Source organism: Rutilus rutilus (assembly GCF_951802725.1).
Source record: "Rutilus rutilus genome assembly, chromosome: 10".
Taxonomy (NCBI): domain Eukaryota; kingdom Metazoa; phylum Chordata; class Actinopteri; order Cypriniformes; family Leuciscidae; genus Rutilus; species Rutilus rutilus.
In genome coordinates, this window is record NC_140215.1 from 43,587,387 (window position 1) to 43,613,004 (window position 25,618).

At 42.8% G+C, this 25,618-nt stretch overlaps 1 protein-coding gene and 1 long non-coding RNA gene across 2 annotated transcripts in view; one reads left to right on the top strand and one right to left on the bottom strand.

The window, feature by feature from the left end:
- Window positions 1-5,381: 5,381 nt before the first annotated feature.
- LOC311298403 lies at window positions 5,382-7,915 on the bottom strand. The gene is made up of 5 exons (XR_014628951.1): window positions 7,078-7,915; window positions 6,592-6,776; window positions 6,458-6,520; window positions 6,214-6,360; window positions 5,382-6,129 (listed from the first exon to the last, which is right to left on the bottom strand). It is a non-coding gene; the product is annotated as an uncharacterized lncRNA (long non-coding RNA).
- A 342-nt stretch (window positions 7,916-8,257) lies between these two features.
- Window positions 8,258-25,618, top strand: part of gcc2 (GRIP and coiled-coil domain containing 2) — a 34,426-nt gene continuing 17,065 nt past the window's right edge. Inside the window, exons 1-14 of the mRNA XM_084421242.1 lie at window positions 8,258-8,582; window positions 8,967-9,089; window positions 10,771-10,855; window positions 10,945-11,006; window positions 12,993-13,097; window positions 13,716-15,698; window positions 16,247-16,310; window positions 16,402-16,502; window positions 16,710-16,808; window positions 16,891-16,989; window positions 22,426-22,590; window positions 23,304-23,408; window positions 23,620-23,782; window positions 23,879-23,979. Coding sequence (XP_084277368.1) covers window positions 8,577-8,582; window positions 8,967-9,089; window positions 10,771-10,855; window positions 10,945-11,006; window positions 12,993-13,097; window positions 13,716-15,698; window positions 16,247-16,310; window positions 16,402-16,502; window positions 16,710-16,808; window positions 16,891-16,989; window positions 22,426-22,590; window positions 23,304-23,408; window positions 23,620-23,782; window positions 23,879-23,979 — 3,261 coding nt within the window. The 5' untranslated portion in view covers window positions 8,258-8,576. The remainder of the gene's footprint in view (window positions 8,583-8,966; window positions 9,090-10,770; window positions 10,856-10,944; window positions 11,007-12,992; window positions 13,098-13,715; window positions 15,699-16,246; window positions 16,311-16,401; window positions 16,503-16,709; window positions 16,809-16,890; window positions 16,990-22,425; window positions 22,591-23,303; window positions 23,409-23,619; window positions 23,783-23,878; window positions 23,980-25,618) is intronic.

Below are 25,618 nucleotides of genomic sequence, written 5' to 3' on the forward strand. Positions count from 1 at the left end.
TTCTATCACGAGGGGAAGTAAATCAGTCAATGGACCCATTAAGGATTAATCGTTAGCTACGTTATGATTATGATTGACAGTTGATCTACAGGTGTGTTTGTAGTACAGACTGCTTCACATCTGCCATGTTCAGTCTCTGATCTTCTCCTTCTGTTTCTGCTCCATTAACACACAACTGACTTTGGCTCGTTCAGGAAGAGTTGAATGTCAAACCTTTATATGCCACGTTCTCCACTATAACTCCTGCTTTTGATTCCAGCTACAGATTAATGGGTTTCAGGGCAGTGCGACCACTGACTGGTGTGCTTGAGGGCCCACCTCCACTACCTCACACTGGCCCCACCTCCACTACCTCACACTGGACCCCGCCTCCACTACCTCACACTGGCCCCGCCTCCACTACCTCACACTGGACCCGCCTCCACTACCTCACACTGGACCCCGCCTCCACTACCTCACACTGGCCCCGCCTCCACTACCTCACACTGGCCCCGCCTCCACTACCTCACACAGGGCCTGCCTCCACTACCTCACACTGGGCCCCACCTCCACTACCTCACACTGGGGCCCGCCTCCACTACCTCACACAGGGCCCGCCTCCACTACCTCACACTGGCCCCGCCTCCACTACCTCACACAGGGCCTGCCTCCACTACCTCACACTGGGCCCCACCTCCACTACCTCACACTGGGGCCCGCCTCCACTACCTCACACAGGGCCTGCCTCCACTACCTCACACTGGGCCCCACCTCCACTACCTCACACTGGGGCCCGCCTCCACTACCTCACACAGGGCCCGCCTCCACTACCTCACACTGGGCCCCGCCTCCACTACCTCACACTGGACCCCGCCTCCACTACCTCACACTGGGGCCCGCCTCCACTACCTCACACTGGGCCCCGCCTCCACTACCTCACACTGGACCCGCCTCCATTACCTCACACTGAGCTCCCCCTCCATTTCCTCACACGGGACCCGCCTCCACTACCTCACACTGGGGCCCGCCTCCACTACCTCACACTGGGCCCGCCTCCACTACCTCACACTGGGCCCCGCCTCCACTACCTCACACTGGCCCCCCCTCCACTACCTCACACTGGACCCGCCTCCACTACCTCACACTGGACCCCGCCTCCACTACCTCACACTGGACCCGCCTCCATTACCTCACACTGAGCTCCGCCTCCATTTCCTCACACAGGGCCCGCCTCCACTACCTCACACTGGGCCCCGCCTCCACTACCTCACACTGGGCCCCGCCTCCACTACCTCACACTGGGCCCCGCCTCCACTACCTCAAAATAAATGAAATGAAAGATCAAACCTGTCCACCCTGTTAGGGAAAAATGACCAACAGTTTCAAATACTTATGATTGTAATTTATGGGCACTTTGTACATGATCTGAGACAAGTCATGTATCTTTCAAAGCTTATCAGTCAATAAATCATCAGAAAATATAAATATTGTCTATGAATGTAACTTACTTTCTCACAAACGCATCATTTTACATTTTTGTTTTTGTTTTCAGATACAAATGCCTAAAAGGTGTTTTTGTTCTTTTTTTTTAGTATTGCATTATTGATAATCCAGTAAACTTTAATTGTCACTGAATTATTAGTATGTTTTTGCTGATTTTATGAAATTATTCAACAACAAAAAAAAAAAAAGAAAAAGCTAAACAGGATGGACAACATAAAGTCAGGGTGGAGAAGTGGTATGAAGAATGGATGGATGGATGATTTCCTATCACTCACATACAACCACTAACATTATTACTTGAGTTTGAACTGGATTCAGATGATTAAACAATATGCAAAATATTGCCAAAGAACTTTAAATGCACCACTTCTTCAACTTTAAACATAAATTACTTTCACAATCACTGTTCACTCTCAGTGTCCATCAGGCACGGCGCCAGGATTCCAGTGTTGGATGGGCCAGACCAATTGTGGATGGGCCTTAAATTAAAAACGTTATCAAATCACTGTTTAACCTAATAAACATGACTGACTAATAACCTGTAATATTATCTGTGCTTACATAAGAGAGATTTTAATAGCTTGATGCTCTTTAAATATTTTGCTGCATTTTAAAAGGTTTCTGAGCGTAGGACGGCCTCTCCGCGATCGCTCTGCTTGGTTCTGACCAATGAAGCGCACTTTGGAATCTCCATTACGCATCCGATCCCGAACCTCTCAAGCTGAACTAGCGCAGAAACATCAAAATACACATAACCAGCTTTTTGAATTGTTTTGAAAACTCGACTGGTGTTGGTGACGTCACCTCGCCCCATAGGATCCACAGCGAGCCGTAATTAGAGCTTGATTAAATAAATGCTTCGTTTATAAAATAGGGAGGACGTCTTAAAGGTACAATATGTAAGATTTTTGCATTAAAATATCCCAAAATCTCAAGGCCAGTGTTATATATTTTGTAAAGTTGATTACTTACAATATCCCAAATGTTTCCAACTATTTTTAAATTGTGAGAAAATTGCGATTTTAACCAAGGAAACGGGGCGTTAGAGCAGGGGGAGCTGGGAGTCGCCAGTCAATGGCGTCATATCCGCGTTACCCTCGGTTTCCGCTCGTACTGCGTGGAGTCCTGGACAAATGCGGAAGTTGTAGCGTCTATCAAGCAACACACGTTAGCTTGTTTCGTGCAGTCGTTATGGAACACAATTATTCTTTACCGATTGCAGCTGGTTCTGTCGGCAAAGACAAGTCCCATAAACGTCAACGTACGGGTATTATTGCTTTAGGTTTGTGTTTAGTTTATTGACATTGTTTATCACGTCTGGTGTTTATGGCCATGTAAATAAATATAGTGTGGCGAGCAGGACGAGGCCGAGGGCCGGGAGAGAGCGGCACGAGGCCGAGGGCCGTGATTACTGATGAGCGACGCGCCGGTCTCGGATCTCCACGGAGGAGCGGAAGCATAAAGGAGGAGCGCCGACAGTGAAGAGCGAGAGAGGACAGGCCTGGACTTGTGTGGTGTTGTATTGTGACAGCAGTCGTCCGTGAGGGGCTGCTGTCTTTTACTTTCGTTTTGTATTTGTTTTATTTTTATCATTAAAATGTGTCATGAATGTTCGCCGGTTCCCGCCTCCTTCTTCCCATAACATCTGAACTTCGTTACATATAACATGTGTTATACATAAAGATTAGTCAGTATTTTGGCAAATGATGTGGGTATGTTCAAATGTACTTTTACAACAATTGTTTAGAACACGTAAAACTGCGCCGCGTTATCACAACAATGCATTCGACAAATACAGTAACATCTATGATAACCAATTTAATTAAACTGTAACAAAATTCAGATTCAAGGAAGGAAGAGGACGGGGTCGGCTTGCGGAGCTGTGGGCGTATTTATTTATAAATGAAAGAAAAACAACAACACAAAGTCGCGCACACAGCGCTGTAGCAGCAAAGTCCAAAGTCCAATGTAACAGCGATCCCGCACTCGCGCTCTCAGCCCACAGATCTCCGCGTGTCTCTCTCCATGAATGAGGTTTCCCCGTCCCTTATGTGCGATCTCTCCACGCCAATCACTGAAACAAGACACAGGTGTTTGTCATTTGCACTTGACCCACTTACGCCGCACCTGTCTCCCGATCGAAAAACGACAGTTCCCATCATTCCACGCTCCTTCACATCGCCATCAAGCTACGCCGTTGTTGTTGTTTGGAATGTAGCGCCCTCTAGCGGGAGAACATCTTGCATATTGTACCTTTAAGCCATAGATATCCATATAAAGGCTAGATGTCTTAAGGCGGAGTCACTTCCGGCATCACCGGCGGCCATCTTACCACAGGGAAGCTGTGAATTAAGGTGAGTGATCAGCACGCACACAAATCCTCTTATCTCGCTGAAATCTTGACGGATTTACAAACGGTTTGGTTTCTTACAAACGTTATTAAAGTGGCTATAATTCTTTCATATGGAAGCCCATTGTTATAATTATTCATATGTTTGCAGTATCATAACTACATCTCTGACGTTTATAACAAACCAAACCGTTTGAAAATCGGTAGAAAATTGAGCAAGTTATGGTTATTTAAAAGTACATGCACCATGTTACGAGTAAGCGAGCACCCTGTGGTAAGATGGCTGCCGTGTGCGGACGTCGACCTCCATTGGCCAGCAGCGCGCACGAGACATCTTTATTATATGATATCTATGCCTTTAAGCTATGAAACTTTGAAAACTAAACATTTAGACTATTTTAACACAAATTATGAGCTTATTTGATGATTTTTCATAATTCTTGACTAAATTAAAATATCTTAAAAGTTTTTTATTATTTTTGTGAAGAAAAGTTTTGGGTGGGCCTGTTGAGAAAAACCATAACGCCGTGCCTAGTGTCCACTCTGTCCAACTGGGATTTTTTACATTTTTATTTTCATGAAACTGGGCTACACAGGCCTGTGGATATAGGAAAAATAGTGATATATGGTGCTAGTTCAAAATCAACTTCAATATGCCTAGAATTAAAATGTTGTTTATGACTAAGACAGGTTTGAAATTCATATTGTTCAATATTTTAAGGCACTAAGATCTTGATTTTTACTGGGGACACCGAATCCCAGGAATGATTGTTTAAGTTCTCAGCTGAAAGAGAACCGGGGGGTATTCCAGAAAGCAGGTTATGTGACATACCCGGGTAAGTTTAAGGGTAAGTTAGTGGATAACCTCAACTTTCGGTTCCAAAAACGGAGGTAACTTTCTGGGTATGTATGTAACCATAGGAACTTACTCTCTGAAGATAACCTGCTCGGTAGCAGGTTATGTTCCAGGGTTAGTTTGTTTCAGAGAGGTGACGGAGCATAGCGTGCCCTTTTGAAGACGATCCAGTGGATGTGGAAGCACAGATAATACGAAATCTTTTCCGCCGTGAGGGTGATACAACCACGTATCGATGTGTTTTCGTATCCAAATGAATATGTACCGTTTTTCAAAAGAATCGTTAATTTATTAAACGAAGATAATGGAGTTAAATATTTAACTCCATTTATTTAACTTTTTTGCGACGGGGAGTTTTTTGTATACAATAGGCGATGCAGAGCATGTGGGAAAGGCAACTGTGTGTAGGGCTGTTCGTACAGTATGCATTGCACTCAAACGGTTCCTACACACTTTTGTGCAGTTCCCTGGCCATAAACCACGGAGGGTCATTAAAGAGGAATTCCACAGAGTGGCGGGTTTGTCCATTCTATGATATTCTATGAAAGACCATTTTAGTTACATAGCACTACTTAATTTATTCATACTGTATACAGCCACAATAATTTTAAATGTTTCTAATTATATAACTTTCAATTTCAGGGTACCCAAATGTGATTGGGTGCATTGATGGAACCCACATTCCCATTAAAGCTCCTTCAGTCAATGAAGGAAACTATGTTAATAGGAAGTCAATCCATAGCATCAATGTGCAGATGACAATAGATTTTTTGGGTGCTAAATGTTTGGGTGTTTAAACCATTAAATCACCCTCATTACTGGTCCCCACTAACTAGGTAATATGTGATGCAACCCCTAATGTTGAAGCCAAATGGCCAGGGTCTGTACATGATGCCAGAATGTTTAGGGAGTCATCATTGTGCCACAAATTTCAACAGGGTATGGTTTGCCTTACACAATGTTTTTTTTTATTTTTTTTTTTTATTTTTTTTTAATGCAATTATACACTTTAACTACCTTTATATGACACTTCAATGGTTACTTGCTGGGGGACAGAGGGTACCCTTGTCTGCCCTATATGATGACACCCTACCCTGAACCTGAGCCTGGACCACAGGCACAATTCAACCTGGCCCACAGCAGAACATGGGTCAAGGTGGAAATGACCATAGGCATCCTGAAGGCAAGGTTTCAGTGCCTGCGTGGGCTCAGGGTCAGCCCAGAAAGGTCATGTGACATCACAGCTGCTTGTGTTGTTCTTCACAACATTGCCACACTGAGAGGTGAGAGGGCCCCCCCTTCTCTTGAAGATGGCCAAGAGGAACCCCCAGTGAACCCAGTAGACCAAAGAGATGGCAGGGTGGTACGAGACATGATTTGCCAAAATCACTTTAATTAAAACCAGTTAACAGTCAAGTGTTGTTCATTGTTTCTTTATTTCCTGTAACAAAATACATTTGTATTAATTGCTTTAGATTTCATTCAACAACAAATGACAGATTAATGTTCACATACTGTTTCCCACCTTAAGCTGGTGCTCCAGCAATTCAAGTCTGGCCTTTTTTAGGTTAAGCCTTTTCTCCTCCATTTGAAGCTGTATGAGGTCCATCTCCATGTCACTTTTTCTGATTTGCTTTTGAAGGTGGACCTTATACAGCTCTTTGGCAGGCAACTAAAAAGACAGAATAATTAAACATGACTGAAAGTCTGTAATACAAACACAGACCAAATATTTAAATGAGGAAGGAGAACTGCAGAACATTTCTTACACTGCTAAGATTCTGTGTGGAGGTAGATGGACCCTCATCTGTATTAAAATCTCCTGCCATATTCTGTAAAATGACAATGACAATTTATTTATTCTCTTATGCAAAAAAGGGGAAATGCATTCTATGCATCATACCTCTATGGGCCTCCCCACATTTTCTGTTTCTGTCACAGCAGAAGTGGTCTCTTCATCGTCAGCCTACAGTAAAAATAAGGAATGCTTGGTCTAGCAAACAGAAACCTAAAGACAATAATCACTTACAACTGTGACAGAGTGTGGTGTTGCAGGAGGATCCAATAATACAATGTGGCCATCAGCAACTGCAAGATAATTAAACCAATAATATAATCATGCATATTCAATACTCAATGTATATTCTTAAACAAATACAACTAATAAAGAAGGACATTAGGAACATCTAAGAGTACTAGTAATACGATTACAGTATACAGCATATGCAGTCAAAGCAGCATGCATACTGCACAAGTGAATCAATGACTGTACAATGCATTCAAAATGCCTTTTTAAAATGGTGACAGTGTTGATGATTTTCTTTATTAAAACACTGACAAAAACAGTGAAAACATCAATAAATCATAAGTATTAATATGGTACACCTACATTTTACTAAGCCACTTGTCTTGGTTGCTGAGTCCGATGAACTGCCCCTGGAATCCCATTGACCACAGGTCGCCCTTTATTAAGGGACAGTGCCAGCTCCTGGGCAGCTGGGGTGAGGGAAGGTGGAGGTGGACCCCCCACCTGTTTTACGGGCCTCATCCTTCTTTCTATTGGCTATGTATAGAAAACTAAATTAGGCTACATTAAATACTAAATTACATTGCTGGAGAATGTTTTTGTGTTTCATTTTGACTTAGCTCACACTTCTTCTGGCTCCAGAAGGATTACACCTGATAAAACAAGAAGCCAACATACTAGCCAATTATGTGCATTACTACTGTAATATTAAGAAATGTATGGAGGCCAACAAGTAAATACTTGTCTATTTTTACTGCATGCCCCAAAGAATGTTTGCGTCACAATGAAAGGGGAAAATAGCCCATTTATAATTTTATAAACTCATGCATTTACTCAGTCCGTTATTTTTTGCCAAGCCAACTCTCTTTCTTTTGATGATGCAGCAGTATTGCTTTTTTTTATTTTTTTTTTTATAATGGGCTTATAGTCTTCATAAGCAAGCATTAAAACCTCCAACTCAGTTTCATCGAAATATGTAGCTCGCTTTTTTTCTCCCTGGGTTTCCATGGTGACTCCTGAAATCGGTGATCCATTGAAAATGTCTTTATGTACTCGCCGTGTGCGCGCATTAACTCTGGGTTACCAATAGGAGGTTGATTAAACTAACTCTTCTCAGGTGTTTTGGAACCGACATACTCATGGTATGCGGGTTTGGGGTAAATCAACCCAGAGGTTATGATTTACCAAATGGTAAGTTAACCTTGCTTTCTGGAATACCCCCCCGTAGTGTTCTGGTGATTAAACTACACACACACACACACACACACACACACACACGCACGCGCTCTCTCTCTCTCTCTCTCTCTCTCTCTCTCTCTCTCTCTCTCTCTCTCTCTCTCTCACACACACACACACACACACACGTGTGATCAGTTTGGAGTTTTGTGTTTTATACCTCACACTTTTTTATCATGTATTTTAATTTTAAAAAATAAATAAAAACAAGTATATAGTAAGTAGATTGAGGATTAAAAGTATTATTATTTGCGTCTGTGAATATGAATTGAACGTTCCTGAAGAAAGTTTTGTTCTCGTAGTTGTCCCGTTGTTCTCAAGTCCCGCCTCTGCTCTGACTAGCCAATCCGGTCAGCTGGAGCACCACACGAGCCACCTGTGATTGGACAGTCGAGACGTCATTCATACAGACGTGGCAACCAAAACAAACAGTGACGTGGAGGTAATCCGGGTCGACAAACGAACGCGATTGGCTGATCCTCCCTCGCGCTCCTGCGGAAGCACCGAAGGCGGAAGTAACAGCACAGATATGCTAGATATGTTTACACGCAGTGGATTTGTGAATAAATGATCGTTTCCCAGCCATTCCCGGTTTAAGCAGCTGTTTTTCGTGATTTCGCACAAGAATGGAGGTTAGTCGCTGAAGTTTAGACACTTAAAGCTGCTGTAGAAGCTGTGTATAGATTGATTTAAACGAACAATTATCATTAATGCATGCAAATGAGTCTTATTGTTGATCAGCTAAATGTGTTAAAAGTTAGTGACCTGAACAGAAATAGTCTTAACCATTAGTAATGAAGAGTGAGGGAATGAATGGTATTTACATGATGCCTCTATGGCAATCCCATAGTATGACATGAGGATGACTAACTTACATCTATATTATAGAGCAGTGTTGACATTGCTGTGTAAGATACCTCAGCTTCTCGTGGACTGTGATCCTGCATAGAATAAAACTACAATCATAATTAACACAGGGATTGTAGGATTGTATTATTAACGCTTTACACCTGCAGCAGGACGCGAGCGCCGAGGCCGTGACGTCACCGCATGACGCGAGCGCCGAGGCCGTGACGTCACCGCATGACGCGAACGCCGAGTCCGTGACGTCACCTGCAGGACAGACAGGCAAATCCAAGGTGAGATCCTTCATTGAGAGACACTTCCACCATTCATATTGTGTTTGATTGAAAATGAAACTTTAATAAAGTTCATCATCAGCTATGATTTACCTGTACAGTTCTAGAAGCTCAGGAAGTCTTTTTTTAACTTGTAAAAGCTCATCTGTGCTAAGCAGCTATTGTTTAGTAGTAGTATTGTTAGACGGTACTGACTTGACTGGTGAAAAAAAAAGAAAAAAAAAACCCATTAATAAGCATATTTGAAACACTTTCCGAAAACAAACTGCATGTTTAAAGTTGAAATGCTAATGTCTATTTTAGGTTATTGCTTTGTATATTTATGTACATATTTGTATGCGTTTCATTGATGATAAATAATAATAATTCATTTTATTTGTGGGCACCTTTCAAGACACTCAAGGACACCTTACAATAATAAAATACATAATTAAACAGAGGAAAAAAACAACAACACAATAAACAATAATACAAAAAATCAATAACATAACTAAAATCAATCAGGATAGGCTAATCTAAAAAAATGAGTTTTAAGACGTTATTTAAAAATTGAAAGACTAAGACTATTACGTATATCTTGAGGTAAAGTATTCCAGATCGTCGGAGCAACACAACTAAAGGCTCTACTTCCCGTGGTAGTCAAACGCACAGATTATGCTAGATTATGAAGAGCCTTATAAGTAAAAAGTTAAATCTTGAATTGAATACGAGATCTGATTGGAAGGCAGTGAAGGTGCCCTAAAGCTGGAGTGTTCGTGTAATGACCCGAGCTGCTGAACTCTGAACCATCTGAAGTGTATGAGTACGTGTCTGTGAAACACCACTGAGCAGAGAGTTACAGTAGTCAGTTCGAGAGGTAACTAGTGCACGCAGGAGGACAGCAGTGCCATTAACAGAGAGAGATGGTCGAAGATGATTCATATTTGGCAGATAGTAATATGCGGACCGTGTAATATTGTGTACATGTGCCTCGAAACACAGAGTACTGTCAGGGATGACTCCCAGACTCTTGACCTGAGAAGAAGGAAAGATAACAGAGTTGTCGATAGTAAGTGTAAAACTTCCACAATTACGCAGTTTTGATTTATTACCTACTAATAAAATTTTCGCTTAACTTTGAAAAAATTGCATGTAAACCATGATTTAATTTCAGAAAGACAAAGCAAACGAGAGGAAGACGGTAATACTGAACTAGGCTTTGAAGATGTATAGAGCTGGGTGTCATCTGCGAATTTCTATTAAATTTACGGAAAATCTGTCCTGGAGGCAGTAAATACACAATAAACAGAAGAGGGCCCAAGACTGAGCCTTGAGGTACACCACTGGATGATAATATGATGATAATACTACTAATAAAATAAAAATCCAGAGGAAAGTCTTATTTTATTCTTATTGGAGGCTAATTATAAATATATAGGAGAGAAATAATCTGAAGAAAATTTTGTAAAAAAAAAAAAATATATATATATATGTGTATAGAACACAAAAGAATATAAAGGAATGTTTTTGTCTGTTCAATGAAAGTCAATGGGGTCCAAAAGCTTGAAACTTGTGCATTTATTGACTTTGACTGAATGTACAGTAACAGCTGAAACATGATTCAGACCCGTTAGTCTGTGTTCGGCTGAGGAGACCCGACTCAGGAGAGAGGTAGTGACGGACTGTGCTCTTCTCTGTACAGCTGGACTCACTGTCTAAAGAAGATCTGATAAAGTTCGCAAAGAAACAGATGGTGGCAATGCAGAAGATGAAGTCAAAATGTGCAGGTACGATTATAAAAGTTGCTTCTTAATTGTAAAAACATATACATTTGTAAAAAAAAATTCAATTTTTAATTTTTCGTTTTTAAAATCAGATTTAGAGAAGGAGGTGCTGAAGCGGCCTGCGTCCGGCACAGAGGATCCCTCCGTTATCCAGGTCAGTCAATCATCTGGGCAAATGCACACTTCTGGATATTAAGCAGGAGTGTCAGTAGATTATAATTCGCACCTTTTTTGGAAATGAATGAAGATTTATTTATTGTTTAACGCGTTAATTGTGTCATCATTTGTTATATCCAGCAAAGTAAACCATCAGATTAAAGGGTGATTCTCACAAAACTGTTTTTTCAGAAAGCTGTTTTCAGGGTCAATTTAGGTTTCTTCCCCCCCCCAAAAAAAAGGACACCAAATAACCACATGATACAAGAGTCCATATAATTGATAAGTTTATGAACACCGGACCATGACCGGATCCTACAGGACAGTAGTCCTCCGACTAGCTACGAAGAACAGTTATTGACACATTGAGTAATGTACTGTACATCATAACGTCTGACAGACATATTACTGGATTGTAGAGTTTCGACTCCTCTGAGGAGATTGTTTTATTTTAAGTTTAGATTCATTTAAAATGTGTAGCTTTAGAATTCTTAGGAAAATTTGTCTTAAATTGTTTAGTTTCTGTTTTAAAATAATAACTCTAGTATGGTTTTTCACCATGAAAAGAGCCAAAGAAGCTGGTGTGGTGTTAACAGAATCAGACATGTGTAATATACTGTGTTTTTATGATGTATTTCTGCTCAGCAACACTGGACATCAACCACACGGCATACGCTAATAAGTTTTCATATACTGTCTACTTTCTATGAATGGCTGTTCTATCTAATGACGTATTAGACCGATCATAAATGAACGGAGAACAGACCTCTTTCCAGTTAGTAAACCTGGGGATGTCTTCTGTGGGCGGAGCTGAGGTGGAGGCAGAACGATTCCTCTGGCCGCTTCACTAACGCTAGTTAGCAAGTTTTGTTAGCTTGTTTTTTAACAATGACTGGAGAAAATCAGATTTGATCTTAATGTGTAAGGTCACTCACTGTCCAGGACCGCGATTGTTATTTGCAAAAGTTCATTTTAACGGACGGAACCAGATTGGCCGACCCGTACACACTCGATGATGGACGATCTGACAGGATTACCTTGGTCGAGTGGCCTGACATCTACACCTGAAAGAGAAACTGAGGACGTATGAATCTTTAGATGCCTGTAACTATATGTGCTGAATGGTCACGTTCAAGACTTGTGTGGTTCGATCCGCAGATCTGCCTAGCCAGCGCCAAGGCCAGAAGACGACCATGTAAAGAGTGACATTACAGTGCCATTTTAATGATGTAAATATTCTCTATAAATAAAAATTCCAGATACAGCAAGTGACTTTTTGAACTTTATGTATTTGATTATTCTTTCTTACCAGGTTCTTCAGAAAGTCTAGTCACAATCAATCACAACAATGTATACAATCATAGATGATTCTCAAATAATCAACACAACACAACACAACACGATGACATTTAATTATAATAATATATAAAATATAATAATATATTTTAAGCTCATTATTATGTAGCCGAATCTGTGCTGGTTCTGTGCCGCCTCCAGTTTTCCCTTTGTTTGCCTCCAGCTAATGCCGTGACGTGGTTGTGACGTCGGCGCTAAAGGGGTCTATACGAGCGCTGTGAGCTCGGTAGTTCTCAGCGCCGTCACAACAACAAGCGTGTCTTACTTCAGAGTTCCTACTGGCTGTGCGAACGCAACAGGGAAGCACCCTGGTGGCTCCTGCCTATAACTGAGTTCTTAGAACTACCCGGTGCAAAAGCCTCTTTAAGACTATACTACACTTACAAACCATCCTCACGTCAGCCGTTCCACCAGCACACTTGAGCCGAGAGATCCAGGCCAAATCATGCTGAAGTGTGACCCTTCCTTAAAGTGCTGAGAAGCATTCGGCCTGACGGTGGGAAAGCAACTGGGCTAAAACAATAGATTCTGTACAGTTAGGAGACCCTGCAAAGTATTGATATGTTTGCACATCAAAATGATCCGTAGCAAGAATGCGTCTCAGTGTTTCGGTTCATGATTCCAACAGGAGCTGAGCGAGCGGATGAACGCTGTGCTGCAGGAGAAGGCCGAGAGTCAACAGAGCCTCGCGTTACTGCGCAGAGAACATGAGGAGTTCAAGAAACAAGCACAGGTAACTTTAATTCAGCCTGTGAGCTTCATGTGTTCTTTCGGTAACAGAACATTTAAAGGTGCAGTGTGTAAGTTTTAGTGGCATCTAGTGGTGAGGTTGTGAATTGCACCGAACTGAAGTTACGTTGGCCGACAGGAAGTGATGTCGTCGTCTGAGACAGCAGAGAGTAGCCAGTTAAACAATGAGGTTTCTTTACAAAGAAAAATTAAGAAATTAGGTTTACTTTATTATTCAGTAAAACTTGCTATTGATATTGATATTGCAATTATTATTGTCACTTGTTCATCATTGTGTCAGTGTTTTATTCGCTGACTTTAGCTCGCTTCTTTGCACGAAGAACAACATAGTGACGAAACGCAGTTGTCCGCTCAGGGCCACCGTAGAAACATGTCGATGTAAGCGGACCCGCGGTGTGTGTGGAGAGAAATGACTCATTCTAAGCTAATAAAAACATAACGGTTCATTATGTAAGGTCTTTATACACCACTGAAAACATACTTATGTATATTATATTTCATTTCTGTCAACAGATCCTCCTAAATATTACACACTGCACCTTTAAAATAGCATGAAATCCACTGTAAAGAAGCAATGACTTTATTTTAAATGTATTTACAGGAAACAGAGGGAAGATTAGCAGCTCTTCAGGAGGAACTAGACTTGAAGAACAGAGAGTGTACTGAAATGCAGAGAAGTACAGCCGAGCTCACTGCTGGCTTTAAGGCAGCCTGTACTGAATACGAGTCCAAGATATCTCAAACTCAAGAGGAGCTGCTGGAAGCCAAGCAGCAGTGGACGGCCGCGACCGAAGCGCTCCGAGAGTCCCACCAGATGAGCCTCACCGAGTCCCAGCAGGAGGTGGAGAATCTGCAGAGGGAGATGGAGAGGCTGGGCAAGCAGTACGAGGACGAGCTGCGATACCTGGAGGAGCAGATGGAGCTGAACGCCGCGGACTTCGAGAGGGAGCGGGAGCGCCTGCTTCTGCTTCAGGACGAGCTCTCGGAGCAGCTGGCGCTGAAGGAGGGGTTCCTGCAGGACGTTCAGGAGGAAGAGGAGGACAGCCATCGAGCAGCGCCTCCGGAGCCGTCGGCGGACTCCTCGGCCTCGGACGACTCCAGCGACGAGGAAGGCGGGCTGAAACTAGCCCTGGAGGATTTGCAGGCTCAAAACATGATGTTTCAAGAAGAGCTCGTGTTTCTTAGAAATGTGAAGGTGGAGCTGGAGTCTGAGCTGAAGCAGGTCAGAGAGGAGTTCACTGTGGAGAAGGAAGAACTGGAGTTTACAATCAATGAGCTTCAGATGAGCAAAGACAGCAGTGAAGCGTCTGTGGGCAAAAGCGGAGAGGCACGCCGCATCTCCAATGAAGACGTCCGAACCTTAGAAGAGTCCCACAACAAAGACTCAGGGGAACTGGAAGCTTGCTTTAGCTCCAGTGCTGAAAGAGATCAGCCAGAACACGTTGTGGACGCGCCGCAAGACAGATGCTCGCCTCCTCCTGAAGAAGAGAGCATGATCACACATAATAATCTCAGAGAGAGAACAGAGCACTTTATAAAGCAATACAGAGCCATGAAGGAGCAAACCGTGTCCTCGGTTCAGGGTCTGCAGGAGGAACTTGAGAGCATCTTCCAGGAGAGGGACAGTTTGTTAGGGCACATTAATGCAGAGGACATGCCGGACCACGCAGGCAAGATGTCTTTCGAGGACCTAAGGAACAAAACGGGAGAAATCCTGGGGAATCTACAACACAAGGAGACTCTTGTGCTAGAGTTCATGGCATCCGAACCGGAACGTGAACACAAGGAGACTCTTGTGCTAGAGTTCGAGGAGAAACTGAAGTTCATGGCATGTGAATCAGAACGTGAACACAAGGCTCAGCTCGCGCAGGTCAGTACGCTGGAGAACCGGCTTCTGTCGGTGAGCGTGGAAAAGGACGAGCGTATAAACCTCCTCGAGGAGGAGCTCTCTGCTCTTCAATCCAGACAGGAGGAGTGTCAAGACACCATCAAACTTCTCCAGGCTCAGATCGTGGGCCTGTCGGAAGAGGGAAACGCCCTTCGGCGAGACAAGGACGCTAGTCAGGAGCATCTTTCTGATGTTCGGAGCCACATCGCTGAAATCCTCAAGCAGAGTTTCTCTGAGACGGAGCCTGATGGCACGTCGGACGTCTCTACGCTTATAAACCATCTCTTGAGTAAATCTCAGGAGGAGAAGGCACTCCTGACCCAGCAGTGTGATGAAAGCCTAGAGCGGTTGACGGCTGAGCTGGAGAGCGCGAGGCAGTCGGCGGAGGAGCGTCAGGAGCGCATCGACGAGCTCCTCCGCGAGAAGCACCTGCTGAAGGCCAGTCTGGAGGATGTGCTGCTGGATACAGAGGGACTGCAGAAGGACCTGAGTGAAATACAAGCCATGAATGAAAAGCTGAGGGCAGAAAACCTCAGCCTGCTCACTCAAGTTGCTGACTTGAGCCAGAGTTCAGAGGAAAAAGAGCCGGCGGATGAAACGGACGCACAAGTCCACGAGGCCAACGAGCTCCAACAGGTTCTTGCTGACAAAGACACTCTAATATCTCAGCTCAAAGAAGAAGTTGGTCTCCTACAGGTATTGTGTGTTTGTAATGCTGGATAAAATGTTTTCTTGTTTCCAAACAAGACCTTATCTATAAGCAGATCATATAACGTACCAACGTACCTAAAGAATAGCAGAGTAGAATTACAAGAGAGACCAGACAGAAAATCGGAAAAGTCGGAATTGCGAGTTATAAAGTCAGAATTGTGTGAAATAAAGTCTGATTGTGAGAAATAAAGTCAGAATTGTGAGAAATAAAGTTTGAATTGCAAGATCGTGTGTGAAAAATCCGGAATTGCAAGCTATAGGTTAAACTCTGAATTGCATAAAGTCGGAATTGCAAATTATAAACTGAATTGTTTAAAATAAAGTTGGAATTGTGAGTTATAAAATTGGAATTGCAAGTTCTAAAGTCAGAATTGTGAGAATTAAAGTCAGGCAATTCTGAGAAAAGAATACAGAATTGTGAGATAAAAAGTCACAATTATCATGTATAAGTTTTTTTAATTACTCTACAGAATTACTCTAGAATTTGTAACAGTGACATCTTACTTTCCTTTCCTTCGATTGTCACTTTTCAGACGTGCAAAGAGTCATCGGTGTCTGATGAAAATGAACAAATGAAAGCGCTATCTCATGAAATAGGTACGTTCGTTCATGTAACACTCTTAACTCCATGAGCCTTCGTGCCTGAACCGTTTCCCTTTACATTCTTGATGACTCTTCTGTTGTGTAGAAATGCTGAAGAAAGCAAGCAAAGATAAGGAGGAACGCATGAACAAAATCAAAGCTGTTGCTGTGAAGGCTAAGAAGGAACTGGACACCAGCAGGAAAGAGGTGGGTGGTGTGGTGTCCCTCTCCGAGCCGCGGTCAGGGCTGTTCACTGAGCTTGTGTCTGTGCCTCTGCGAGCCGCGGCCAGGGCTGTTCACTGAGCTTGTGTCTGTGCCTCTCTGAGCCGCGGTCAGGGCTGTTCACTGAGCTTGTGTCTGTCCCTCTCCGAGCCGCGGTCAGGGCTGTTCACTCACTTGTGTCTGTGCCCCCAGGCTGGCGCTCTGAGAGAGGACGTGGAGCAGCTGAAGGCTGAGCGAGACCGGTTGGCGGGATCCGTGAAGGACATCATCCACGGAGCGGAGCACTACAAGGTTTACATCCCTCCAGTTATAGTGTCAGATGAGATGATCTAGTGTACAAATAACCGTGCACTTCTGAATCATGTATTTGTAGAATCTGCTGGTGGATTATGACAAGCAGACGGAGCTGCTGGAACAGGCCAATCAACACAATGAAGATCTAGCCAGACGTCTCCAGAATGCAGTTCAGCAGGTACTTCAGTAACACCCATCCATCCGCCATGTGATAGCAAGTGTGTTTTATAGACTGGAGATTTAGTGTTTCAAATAAACACTGTGAAATGTCCATAGTTAATGTGATACTCCACACCTGTGGTCCCTCTTCTTCATACATCCACTATAACTGATTCATTTGTATCTAATACAGTGACATGTTTAACCCTTGTGCATTGTTCAAATTTACAACCTTTCGTTATGTTCGTGGCTGAAAACAGCCACTACTTTAAACTGCTGTAAAAATGTATCAGATAAATATTTTTTTCAATTTTTTTTGCATAAATCTATTAATCAACCTCAGTCCTGCTCAAAAATACTAAATGTTTAAAAAAAAATCAGGATTTTAACTCTTTAATTGCCAAATTCGTAAATTATGTCACTGATTTGGGAAAAAAAACACACAAAATGACTCATTTTCAATATAAAATGTGATTGTGGACTGGATTTTTTTTTACCTTTTATCACAGTCTTGGACATGTCAAAGATTAGAAACAACATTGGTTTTGATGCATTGTTAGTTTTTGTGCAGCATCAGATTTTAACTTTTTCTCCCTCATTTACTGTTCGTGGCTGTTTTTGCCCCATTGACTTCCATTATAACCACATTTTTTGATTGCAAAGCCATGACACCATATAATCATGCATTTTTTATTGTTGGTGGTTTTCCCTGTTGGGAAGAGGTAAAATTTGTAATTTTTACTGTTGATAACCAGGTGGAACCATTAACCCTTTAGATAGGCCTGTGCAAAAAAAAAGCTTAGTTTCTGGCTTTTACATGGAGTTATATGGAGTTTATAAGGAGTATAATAGCATAATAAAGTGTGTGTGTGTGTGTGTGTGTGTGTGTGTGTGTGTGTGTGTGTGTGTGTGTGTGTGTGTGTGCGTGTGTGTGTGAACTCACCTTGATGCATCTGAGAAAATCAAAATATGCACCTCAGCTCTCAGATCTACATGGAGTAAACAAAAACAAAGTAAGTGTATTATGCATCTGCTGCCTTTTGATGGTGAGAAATGCAGACTAAACAAAAACAAAGCAAGTGGATTTAAACGCGTACATGCAAGCCTGCTGGTCATTTGATGGTGAGAAGAGCAGCCAGCAACATGAGAAAGAGCTTGACTTGTAGTGAAGTTTTAGAGATGATTATGCAGCCTGACCCCTCCAGCGAGCTGCAGGATGTATCGTCTTCTCCCTCTGACACCACAGACTCAGGAGAGTCAGATCCTGATTTGGATGTGGCACCCTCATCATCCTCTCTAGCTTCCACTGAAGGCGAGGAGGATTCGGAGGATCCTGGATCTGGCTGGATTGGGAGAAACGGCGAAGTGTGGTTTTCCACCAACGCGGAGACAACTCCCTTTCTTCAGCCTGCCAGAGGCGTGACTCCAGGGCCGACGCGCTATGCCATCACAAGGCATAGTCATACATGTTTGTATGACTGTACAAACATGTATGTGTTGACGCAAGTCATGCTGACAATGAGGTCAATCATCTCCTCCGTAAAAAACAGATTGAACACAGAATCCATGTTCTGGACCCTTGCGAAGGCATAGCGCGTCGGCCCTGGAGTCACGCCTCTGGCAGGCTGAAGAAAGGGAGTTGTCTCCGCGTTGGTGGAAAACCACACTTCGCCGTTTCTCCCAATCCACCCAATTCAGGATCCTCCGAATCCTCCTCGCCTTCAGTGGAAGCTAGAGAGGATGATGAGGGTGCCACATCCAAATCAGGATCTGACTCTCCTGAGTCTGTGGTGTCAGAGGGAGAAGACGATACATCCTGCAGCTCGCTGTTGGGGTCAGGCTGCATAATCATCTCTAAAACTTCACTACAAGTCAAGCCCTTTCTCATGTTGCTGGCTGCTCTTCTCACCATCAAATGACTAGCAGGCTTGCATGCACGCGTTTAAATCCACTTGCTTTGTTTTTGTTTAGTCTGCATTTCTCACCATCAAAAGGCAGCAGATGCATAAATACACTTACTTTATTTTTGTTTACTCCATGTAGATCTGAGAGCTGAGGTGTATATTTTGATTTTCTCAGATGCATCAAGGTGAGTTCACACACACACACACACACACACACACACACACACACACACACACACACACACACACACACACACACACACACACACTTTATTATGCTATTATACTCCTTATAAACTCCATATAACTCCATGTAAAAGCCAGAAACTAAGCTTTTTTTTGCACAGGCCTATCTAAAGGGTTAATGGTTCCACCTGGTTATCAACAGTAAAAATTACAAATTTTACCTCTTCCCAACAGGGAAAACCACCAACAATCAAAAATGCATGATTATATGGTGTCATGGCTTTGCAATCAAAAAATGTGGTTATAATGGAAGTCAATGGGGCAAAAACAGCCACGAACAGTAAATGAGGGAGAAAAAGTTAAAATCTGATGCTGCACAAAAACTAACAATGCATCAAAACCAATGTTGTTTCTAATCTTTGACATGTCCAAGACTGTGATAAAAGGTAAAAAAAAATCCAGTCCACAATCACATTTTATATTGAAAATGAGTCATTTTGTGTGTTTTTTTTCCCAAATCAGTGACATCATTTACGAATTTGGCAATTAAAGAGTTAAAATCCTGAATTTTTTTTAAACATTTAGTATTTTTGAGCAGGACTGAGATTGATTAATAGATTCATGCAAAAAAATTTGAAAAAAATATTTATCTGATACATTTTTACAGCAGTTTAAAGTAGTGGCTGTTTTCAGCCACGAACATAACGAAAGGGTAGTAAATTTGCCCACAGTGTACTGTTGAGTTTTTGAAAAATTTCACAGCATTTTCCCAAAATATGTGTCAAAATAAGATTTGTCACCAAAAATCATTCCATTTGCTGAAACACAGAAAAAGTTATGGCCAAATTTAGACTCAAAAATACCCCATAGTGGATGAAAACATCCCCAACAGCACATAAGGGTTAAAGCGTAACTCTCGCCAAAATGCAGCCTAGGCTCTTTTTGTTAATCTACCCGAGGCAAACTTTCGTGTAAAAGCATAATCAGGATGGAAACCCCACTTTTAAGTTTGACTTTATTTTCGTTTTAGGTTAATGCCTTGTGAATGGGAGTGAATGGGGCACTTTTATGATAGCATCAAAAATCACTATTTTAAAACACTAATGCGGCTCGACACAACATGAAACTGTGCTTGAAGTCTCACCAGCGGCTCTACACATGAACTCCAGCACTGAGAACAGTGTTTGTGAACACAGAGTTTACTAAAGAGAAAGATTTTGAACAACTCACTGTGTTTCCGTCCGCCGGCATTTTGTCAGTCAAAAATAGTCGATCTCCGAATGCGAATGAACTGACTCTGAATTTTAGTGTTGCTTCTCATATGAGGATCCTTTTTCAAATACAAGGTCAATATTGATTTTCACCAACGACAAAACAACAAATTATATATATGAATTTATATGGAACTAAGCTTTAGGAGCTTTCCATCTTTCCTCTCCTCCCTGTTACGGAGATCGACTATTTTTGACTGACAAAATTCCGGCGGATGGAAACACAGTGAGTTGTTCAAAATCTTTCTCTTTAGTAAACTCTGTGTACACAAACACTGTTCTCAGTGCTGGAGTTCATGTGTAGAGCCGCTGGTGAGACTTCCAGCACAGCCGCTGTGTCGAGCCTTCTTAGTGTTTTAAAATAGTGATTTTTGATGCTATCATAAAAGTGCCCCATTCACTCCCATTCACAAGGCATTAACCTAAACCGAAAATACGGTCAAACTTAAAAGTGGCGTTTCCATTCTAATTATGCTGCCTCGGGTAGATGTTGCATCTTGGCTAGTTACGCTTTAGCTGTGAGTGTATAAGTAAGAGAAGGGTTGGGATGAGCAGTGTGTGTTTGGTCTCCTCAGTAAGTGTTCCTCTGTAGTGACCAGAGCATGTGAGCGGAGTGGAGCGGTGAGAATCTCCGCTCATCGCTCACTGAACTGTTCACCCCTCCGCTCCCCCGCTCAAAGCTACATCAGGCCGCTCCGCTCATTTTCGCTCAGCGCTCAACGCAGTTTGCTTCGCGCTCCACTCAAATCACTCCCCGCTCGCTCCAAAAAAGGAAAAAAAAATCTACATGTATATCACTTGTAGCGGTCCCCAACCTTTTTTTGCGCCACGGACCGGTTTAAAATCAGACAATATCAGACACGGACCGGCCTTCAAGGTGTGTGGCGGATAAATACAACAAAAATGATTAAAATGATACGACTGGCATAAAAACTGGGGTATTTTTTTAAATAGCCTATAATAATAAACGTGAATCCAATGTGTAGGCCTACTCGCAACTTTATTAACAGCGTCTTCTAACATCGCGCAGGCAAATGAGAAAGTCTGAAAACAAACAAAATGCCCCCAAAAGAAAAAAAATCTCTATGTTTTCAGTGCTGATGCGTTCACGTAACATGTAAGGGCACCTAAAAGCTGCCACAACGACCCGGCAAAATGATTATGAATATGTAAAATATAGCAGAAGACATTTTAATTTTTTTTATGTCTGTCGGCTGGAAAGATGCTGACTCGTGATCTTCGCAGTAGTGAACGCGCCTGAGAGAAATGCACATTTCATACGGGAGAGCAGTCTGTTTTCTTTCGTTTTGAATTGTTCTGTTTAAAAGTAGACATTTCAAGCTTTATATATATGTCTCAGGTGTGTGAGGCAAGTAGGCTATACGCTGGTTCATTCATGAGACAAACTCCAGGTTCACGCCGGCGCCTTCGTATCGTGGTTATCTATTTTCTAATATATTTAGCCTACTTCTTATTAAATCCAGACAATGGTTGATGAAACCTTGATTAAAATTAAGATACAATTAATACAAAACGAAATTAATTTTAAAGACAGGCTTTGTGCTTTCTGTCTGAGGTCTGAGTGAAAGTTTTAAAGCAGTCTTATGCCGCTTTCAGAGCGCTCACGTCCGTTACGGAGAACTGTCCCGTCCATAACATTTTTTTTTTTTTTGTATAAATTTCTAAATAAATGTGACTTATAGTCCAGTGCGAGGCTAGGCCTATGTTTTATGGCGCATTTTTTGACTGATGCGCCTTATAGGCTACTCCGGAGCGACTTATATTGATAGGCTACACCTGTATGAATTCTCATTTTACTTTTTGAACTCCATTATTGAGCCGAGTTTTGCCTGAAAATAGTCTACTGTTGATGACTGTGCAAGACAAATGGATTCAGGGTCAGGCTTGACTGAGCATGCTTCAGACTCGTGGTGTGAGCGGAGCGGAGCGAAATTGGAGCGGGAAATGCGACGCTCCGTCCTTTTGAAATTGCCGCTCTGCGCTCTGTCCAAGATCCGCCCGCTCGCGCTCCCCGCTCGCTCCCGCTCCACTCCGCTCACATGCTCTGGTAGTGACTGTCTTGTGTTCTCTCAGCACGAGCTGCTGTCGTCGGAGCGAGCGGATCTGGCGGCCCGCGTGGAGTCTCTGCAGAGCACCGTCACACAGCTGGAGGCGCAGGCGCTGGAGATGCAGAAGCTGAAGAGTGCGCTGGAGCGAGACCTGGAGGCAGACAGGCTTCTGAGAGAGCAGAAGACGAAGGTACAGTTGAGAGATCTCGTACAGCAAACGCTGGCCTACTGATGCGTCCCTCAGGGTTTACAGTGACTGAAGTACTTGAAGAATTTGTGGAAATGTAAGTCCTTGAAAACAGCTATATTTATGACATTTATGAATAAGTACTTGAAAAGTGCTTGAATTATTGAAAGACACTATATACATATACATATGAAATTAGTGTTACTTTTTTTTTTTTTAAACACAAATGCAGTCTTTTGAATGCTGCAGCCCGTCTGATATTGATATTGAGACATTTCACATGGGTATTAGCGTGATATTGCTCATATATTTCCAAGTACAGTATATGATACAGCTTTCATTCTTCATGTCAGTCACATATTCACGGGGGGAAACTCTGAGTGAGGAAAGCGATATCTTTGTCATAGTGTCCTTTCAATGGTTAAGGTGATTTCGTATGATGGACTTGAGGGAACTAGGGAACTGCATTTCTGGATTACCTAATTTTAGAATTTGAAAGGTATTAAAGATATTGTTTGATAAGTGAGATCTCTGATTTTATTCCTTGAAAACCAAAAACAGTAGAGCTGGAAAGTGCTGGAATTTCATTTTACAGTATCTGTACGAACACCGACCTCTCTTTATACATACGCACTGCTATCGTAACAGGAATGTTTTCTGTTCTTTGCCATTGAAGTTTTAAAGGTGTGTGTGTGTGTGTGTGTGTGTTACTCCAGGACCATCATTCTGCAGTCAAGGAGGTGGAGGAGCTTCAAGCCCAGCTCAGCAAACACAAACATCAGCTCCAGCAAACGGCTCAGGAGCTCGAGCAGCTGAGAAAGGCATGTTCACCAAACACAACTGATCACAGTGTGGCTGTCGTGCCCAGACTGAGAGACCCATAGATGGACAGATAAACTATATAATGAGAGTACACTATTATTATTATTATTTTAGGACTTCTGACATTTGTCTGAACACCAGTGCCCAGTTAGTCATGTTTGTGTACATGTGTGAAAGGTACATCAGTGTTTGTGATCTCCTGCTCTGTAGGGCGCCCAGCAGAGCTCACTGATGGACATGGAGATGGCGGACTATGAGAAGCTGGTGAAAGAGCTCAATCTCAAGCTCTCTGAGAGAGACAGACAGGTGGAGGAGCACCAGCTGCACATACAGACACAGAGAGAGCAGGAACAGCGGCTGAACCAGGACATCGGTACTGCTGAAACGGCTGATGCTGTAATCTAGTGAAATAGCCCTGGAGCTGCACAGATCAAACACTGATGAAGCTCATTATGTGTGTTTCTCTCAGAGTCTCTGAAGTCCTCGCTGGATCAGACGGAGGAGAAAGCCTCCAGGATGAAACAACTGCTGGTCAAAACCAAAAAAGATCTGGGAGACGCAAAACAAAAAGCGAGTCTCATGAATTCAGTCTCTGCAGGCGTACATGTAGCCTTTACTTAGACATTAATATCACATTAATATCACTCGGCAACTTTCAGCAATTACAGTGGAGCGACTGGAGGAAAAAACTTCATATTTCAGACAGACATACATACATACATACATTCACTCATACATTCATTCATACATTCATTCATACATTCATTCATACATACATACATACATTCATTCATACATTCATTCATACATTCATTCATACATTCATACATTCACTCATACATTCATTCATACATTCATTCATACATAGGCAGAACATAGATGAATAGGTGGATAGATGCAGTTGCAATGGAAATTATTCAACCCCCATTGCAAATCAGGTTTATTGGCTAAATGTACAGGCTTTCAGCTGTTTGCAATGAACAAATCAATCAAAAGTAATTGAAATAGTTCAATACAACAGATGTTTCAAGTGGTTTCCCCAAATTTAACTGAAAATACATCTTATTGACTTCTGCAGTCTCAAAATTATTCACCCCCTTCATGGCAAGCATCTTTAGCACTCAGTAGAACAGCCTTTAGCTGCTATGAGCTGCTGAAGCGAGATGTAGAGCCAGACAGCAGCTTCTGTGTCTGAGGGATGACTGGGATCATTGTCCTGTTGAAGGTCCGAGCTCCAGCTTCCTCACTGACGGCGTGACGTTTGCTCCCAGGATCTCCTGATACTTCAGTGACTCCATCTCTCCTTCCTCACGCTGCAGGTTTCCAGAGCCGGAGGATATAAACCAGCCGAGAGCATCACGAGCTCCACATGCTGAACTGTAGACAGAGTTCTTCACAGCTGATGCTTCATTCCTCCTCCAGACACACCGCTGATCCAGAGGGATGAACAGCTCCAGTTCTGTGTCAACGCTCCACAGGACAGAATCCCAAAACCTCTGTGGCTTATTTATATGATTTTGAGCACTTTTCTTGTGCGTTTGGGTCAGTAGTGGTGTAGTCCTGGAGTTTGGGTCAGTAGTGGTGTAGTCCTGGAGTTTGGGTCAGTAGTGGTGTAGTCCTGGAGTTTGGGTCAGTAGTGGTGTAGTCCTGGAGTTTGGGTCAGTAGTGGTGTAGTCCTGGAGTTTGGGTCAGTAGTGGTGTAGTCCTGGAGTTTGGGTCAGAGTTTGGGTCAGTAGTGGTGTAGTCCTGGAGTTTGGGTCAGTAGTGGTGTAGTCCTGGAGTTTGGGTCAGTAGTGGTGTAGTCCTGGAGTTTGGGTCAGTAGTGGTGTAGTCCTGGAGTTTGGGTCAGTAGTGGTGTAGTCCTGGAGTTTGGGTCAGAGTTTGGGTCAGTAGTGGTGTAGTCCTGGAGTTTGGGTCAGTAGTGGTGTAGTCCTGGAGTTTGGGTCAGTAGTGGTGTAGTCCTGGAGTTTGGGTCAGTAGTGGTGTAGTCCTGGAGTTTGGGTCAGTAGTGGTGTAGTCCTGGAGTTTGGGTCAGTAGTGGTGTAGTCCTGGAGTTCTGGCATGTGTTTAGTACGAGCTGAAACCTCAGAGCCTGTGGCCACCAGGTCTTCTGCAGTCACTCCAGGGTTTTTCTGAACCTTCTCAGAAATCTGGTTCCAGCCGGTGATATCTGCCTTTTTCTGCCTCGTCCAGGGAGAGTAACCACTGA